Raw genomic sequence first — 6,000 nt, forward strand, 5'->3', positions numbered from 1 at the left:
TTTTTTTACCCGGCGGCCATTTTGGAACCGCCGATCAGCTGGCCGAAAATCGTCGTTTTGTGAGAATCGGTTCCCGAAGCAGGTAACTGATCATCGCAAAGCAAAAAAAAAAAAAAAAAAAAAGAAAAAGAAAAGAAAAAGAAAAAACAATTTAAAACATCGTAAAGCGATTGCTTTTGCAATCGCAAAAAGTTCGTCGTGATGAGATTTTGTCATTAAACGGGGTGCTTGTCTTGCGAGGGACCACTGTATTTAAATTGTACCCGAACCCACCCTGGCCCGGCTGCAGGATCCCCCAGCCACTCGCATTCTGCACAGGCTCAGAGGCAACCTTGCTAATCTGGACACCCAAACAAGGCTCCGGTGCAGGCAAGGGAAAGCGGCGCCAGGCAAAACTGAATGAGGCAGCCTCCCCTCACCCAAGGGTCATAAGTTCAAGGCTGGAGCATGTGGGAGTTGGAGTCCCTGAAAGGGACTTTGAACACACACCCTCCAGGTGCTCGCCTTCCCATCGATGCGCTTGGGTGCTGCTTGTTCCTGCCTGGCTTGATGGGCAGTGCTCCACTCGCGCCACCCTTCTGGGCTCCATGTGGGCTGGACGGACATGGCAGATTACCGAGCAGCAGCCGCCGCCACTGCAGGAGGGGGCAAGGGCTATATTCCAGCGCCAGCGGCAGGTAATGGGGAGTGGGCAAGCGGGTGGGGGTGGGAAAAGACAGGAGGAGGGGGGTCCTTCCACCTCTCCCCCTCCCATCCAAAATTATAACATAAAATATACAAGAGCCTGACATTTTAATGGTGTTTATCTTTGCCTGCCTGACGGAGGACATTAGGCTAAAAAGGAGGGCATGTCCTCCTTTTGCCTGACATCTGGCAACCCTACCTTTGAGGCATGCTGAACTCCTGCTGTCCAGAATTTATTGCTATAGCACTGGTTACTCCGTTTATACATTCAGGGTGAAATTCAAGATGTTCAATATTTACCTATGAAACCTTTTTCTGTAGTTCTAAGGTAGGAGTGGACAGAATGTAGATCAGGATCAGCAAGTAGATGTTTGTGCTACTACTCTGCTTCTGTTGGGGCAGAGTATGAAGAAACTGAGTGTGGCCTTAACAAATAAAATAAAATAAACATCCTCTAATTATGAAGCAGATAAAGTGGTTCAGTCAGGGACCTACAGAGCAGATTGAGCTTCAAGTCTCCCTCGATAGACCACCATTTGTTAGTTTACTTCAACTGGCACTTACTATCTTAATACATTCACTCAGAGGCTTTGGTAATGAGAAAGAATAAAATGTTCTGTTTTCATACAATTCTTCATATATAAACATAAACATCATATTGTGTAAAAATGTTAACTTACTATATCACAGGGCATAACTGGTTAACTAGCGTCATTTCTGACTAACTGGCTGGTTAAATAGCTAACAGAACACTTCATTCTAACTGTCAACTTCTGACTCCAAACTAAAACTAACAGAATTTTTACCCTGACTGTGGAAAAAAAGGTGGGAAAAAGAATCTGAGGTAGAGAGGGGATTGTTGTTTGTTGACCGACATCCACCCTAGTCCAGAACTCCCACTGTCAGAATCTTACAGCCAAAGGGGGATGATAATCCAAACTTCTTCTCTGCCTTGATTTGTTCATGATGTGTATGGTACGGGCAGAACAGGCATCAAAAATAAAACAGCTTTAGCAGCCTTGTGTACATTATCTTTACACGGATGCAGAAACCATTTGCACATCTGCTAGCTGTCTTTATTGGCAGTGCCTCAGGGCAGGGCCTAGTGCTTGGCAATAAGGACTATTGTGATTGTATTGGTAGTTGCCATTGCCTTGAGCAGACCTCTGAAGAAAAGCACTCCCTGTGAGACAGCATAGAAACTAATGGGAAGCTGCTATTCCGCCTTCTGCCACTAGAGGGGGATATTTTTTCTTTTTTTCCCTTAGGTTCAGGAAACGAGGAGGAAGGCAGGGAATAGTTTGCAAAGCACTTTAGAAATCTTTTTTTTCAACGAAGCCAATTTTAGATCATGTTTTAAAACATGTGCTGATTTTTTCAGCACAAAGACACACAGGCAGGCTTTTTAGGTGCTGAGCAAGCCTCCCCAAGCCTCTTCAGAGCCAGCCCATCAGCTGATAGGCGGGGAGAGGAGGGTGCAGGAGAGGGGAAAAAAATCACAAAATGGCTGCCAGGCTCCCTTCTGGGTGTCAGCTTTTAGCTGTTTCCTGCTCTTTTTCCTGCTGTTTGGGGGCTACCAAGGCCTGGTAAGTGACTTTCTTTTATTTATTTTTAAATTTCTGACCCTTTTTTCCCCTTCAGAAGCCTCTAAGGGGAGGGAGGGGGCACTTTTTCCTGTTCGTAACTCGAGGGAAGTTCGTATGTCGAGTCCTTATTTCCCCTATAGGGCGGGTTCGTAAGTTGAATTGTTCGCAAGTAGGGTTGTTCGTAAGTCGAGACCCCACTGTATGCCCCAGCAGCCCATTAATCCTGGTGCTGGCTTTGGTGACAGTGTTACAAATTTTCTAACCTTTGACAGAATTCAAAGCATGTTGGGCATTGTTTATTGTCTGCCCAGAGTTACATGGAGATCCATATTTTAAATTTGTATTAGCCTAACTTTTCTTTTCTCAACAACTCTTTTCATTTTTAAAAAACCCTCATAATGTCTGTTTTGTGCCCTTTAACTGTCATTCTTTCTTTTGTTGCCAAGGTGTGTAGTTTTTCTTATCTTTCTGCTCCTACATATATAATGTGGGATCCTACAGACATGCTGATAGGGGAAATAGAGTGGGTTGCACCCATAAATTACCTTGTTGTCGTGATGTTTATGCGATCAGGGCAAGATTGAGGAATGCTATAGAGATTAATAATAACAACAGAAAGTGAACTGAATTCATTATTTATTCTCTATGTCTTTTCTTGTCCACCTGGCAAAATTGCCTGGTTTTGGTAAATCAAAGAGGAGAAAGGAGAATAGTATGTGTTTCTGTGAAAAGTAGAATATGGCTGCTGCATGTTAAGTAATAAATGTGACTGCTGGGAAGTGAATTGTTTCTAACTGAGTTTTCTTCCTTTGTTAAAAGCTGTTGCAGAACCTTACTTACGGAGAAAAAATGACTGTGTTGTTAGTTTACAATGGATCTTCTATGCTGGAATCAAAGAAGTGGAACTTAGAGGCATTCCATCGGAGACGCAGCCGATTTCAGATGTGACCAATCAATAAATACTTCTGTGATGCCTTTTGAAACCTAGAGGAGGCTGAAGAACTCAGTTTCTTTGTTTATATAAAAGCACAACTCTCTTGAAGACACCATTGATGGCCTGCATTTTATATGACTATAATATGTTACTTCACCTTTTATGATTTTCCTCAGGAGGACTTCAAGCACCAATTTTTGGGAAGAGATTGGAAGAACTTTTTCTTCCCAGCCGTCAGCTGCCTTTGGTGGTGGATTGCAGCGGAAGGCTTATAGTCTGTCATAGCTTTGGAGTTCAGTCTATTAAAATCTTTTTTGTATGTCTTGTACATGTTCTGCTACAACTTTTAAAGGAACTGGAGAACTGGTCAGTATTTCCCAAAATTTGTTGAGCAGAAAAGTTTTATCTGTTGTCATTGTCCATAGTTGTGAACTCAAAAGAGGTTATTGTAAAAAGTATGTTTCTCAACTGCTGCTAAGGTTATGCCTCAATCTGATTTGTATTCTGGAAGATGACATGGTTTCAGACACTTGCCAGCAACTTAAAATATGCAGTGTCTTTTTATGTTTATCTTAAAGGGATCTCTTTCTGATTGGTGTTTGTTCCTTTTATAATATGTACTATTCCTATGAGATGGGACAAGTTTAAATTTTACCCTTTGTGCTTTTTCATATGAAAAAATATTAATCTCTCCAACCATTCCAGCCTTACAAAATTGTTTTTATATAATAAATTTATATTAGATGTTGTTTCATTTTAGCTTTAGTTCTTGTGCTATTGAGCATGTTCAGAATAGGAGGAAGATTCTGTTTTAGATATGAAAAAAGTACAAGCAAAATACCATGAATGAATTCATATACAGTGGTGCCTCGCATAGCGAGGTTAATCCGTTCCGGATTAACCTTCGCTATGCTGAAGCATCGCTGAACGGGGCAGGGATTTCCATTGGAACGCATTAAACATCGTTTAATGCGTTCCAAATAGGCCAAATACTCACCGTTCAGCGAAGCTTCAGGATGGCTGGCAGCCATTTTCGCGCCCTCGCCTCGCTTAACGAGGGCGCGAAAACGCTGCGCGCGGCCATTTTGGGCCATTTCCCGGCTTCCGGCGGCCATTTTGGCCGCCGAACAGCTGATCGTCGGGGGTCGTTTTGCGAAGATCGGTAAGCGAAACGCTTACCGCTCTTCGCAAAGCGAATTTTTCCCCATTAAAAAAACGTTGAGCGATCGCATTAGCGATCCGAAAAAACGGATCGCTATGCGATTTCATGGTTATACGGTGCGCTCGTTAAGCGAGGCACCACTGCACGAGGAGAAAAACCTGTTTGACTGTAGGAGTCTATGACCTAAATCCAATATTAGTCCCAAATAGAGAACCACTGGAATAAGCACAAGTTGTTACTCCACTTAATGTACGTTCCATTAGTTTCAGTGGTTTTATTCGGACTAACATTAGATTTAGCCCTAGGATTGTTTTCGGATATTAATTTCTTCTTCGTTGAGGGACAAAGCATGTGTGGTATTGAGCTATAGAACACTGGAAAATATTGCTGAGTCCCAGAACAATAATTTAGGCTGGAGTTATAAAGATGGATTTGTTAACCTTCTTTAACTAAAAGAATTATGTCTGAGGAAAGCTAGTTAGTATTTTGTGAAACATGTTCACATCTATTGGTTTTATACATTTCTCATCCTTTTGTTTTTAAATCTTCCTGTGTAAATAATTTTTTAAAAAATCAGTGTCTTCCTTCTTATACCTCATTTTTTTCCAGAGGGAATAAAAATCATTGATTCAAAATGTTTAAAGATTTTTTTTGATTTCAGTCAGATTTTTAAATTTTAATTTGGATTTTTTTTAAAGGCCTACGTGATGATAATTTTAGTTTTAAATGTGTCATAAATCAAACATCTCAATATGGAACAGGGATTAGAAATTCTGACTCCATATTGTGAGATAGTATATTCATATAATATTTTTGGAAAAGTTTTGTAAATTAGGTTCAACAGTTCTTGGACTGGAGCTTCAGTTTTGATGGGGTTCCTTAGGTTTCTATGGATTAATTTCAACAATTTTTCTACCATCCAAGAAAGCCAATCTAGTGTTTAGATGATGCCATGTTTTTTTTCTATTCTCAACTGGGTTTATATTTCCAGATACATTTGTTAATAGCATTATATGATGATCAGAAATAACAGACCGGATCAGCCTTATTTTCCAACATAGACTGAAAGTTACTCATGGAGTTCTTTTTTCCTGTCAATGTGACAAAATACTGAAAATTCTAGGAAGCCGTATTAAAAATTCAAGGTTTCAGTTGTTTCCTTGAGCTTTTGTTCCTTTGCAACTTTGTGTGTACAGTATAGACTTCTCTTTCCTGCTGTCGGAAGTGCCCATGTTTGGACACTGAAAGTATTGATGAGTAGATGATTCTTGGAGTCATTCCAGGCAGGGGGATAATGAAAAACATATGTTAAGATTACAACAAGCAGGATTTACTTTTTTGATGAAATTACATGATTGAACTGAGATATCTATAAATGTGGTTTAAAATAATTTAATTTCAGCCAAATCCACTATGCTATGTTTTACCATATAATTCAATACTGTAATGCTAGAAGTAGAGATGGGATGTATTTCTTGATATATGACCTACTAATGCATCTTTTTTCAGTAACCATATATTTCTGCAGCTGATAAAACAAGAATAAAGATAACTCTGAGAAGGGTCAGTTATGACTATTGGGTTGATGGTGAGAGTCCTCCCCACTTCCCCTGGTCTAAACAGCACTGGCTTGG

At 40.4% G+C, this 6,000-nt stretch overlaps 1 protein-coding gene across 3 annotated transcripts in view; it reads left to right on the plus strand.

Moving 5' to 3' along the window:
• The window catches only part of SMC5 (structural maintenance of chromosomes 5), a 57,297-nt gene extending 53,339 nt beyond the window's left edge, over positions 1-3,958 (plus strand). For all 3 annotated transcript variants that reach the window (XR_013541508.1, XM_020798631.3, XM_072992198.2), the window contains one exon: positions 3,090-3,958. Coding sequence is in view for 2 of the 3 variants with exons in the window: in XM_020798631.3 (XP_020654290.3) it covers positions 3,090-3,218 (129 nt within the window). In the remaining variant the exon portion in view is untranslated. The remainder of the gene's footprint in view (positions 1-3,089) is intronic.
• Positions 3,959-6,000: the final 2,042 nt, after the last annotated feature.

Source organism: Pogona vitticeps, chromosome 2 (genome assembly GCF_051106095.1).
Source record: "Pogona vitticeps strain Pit_001003342236 chromosome 2, PviZW2.1, whole genome shotgun sequence".
Taxonomy (NCBI): domain Eukaryota; kingdom Metazoa; phylum Chordata; class Lepidosauria; order Squamata; family Agamidae; genus Pogona; species Pogona vitticeps.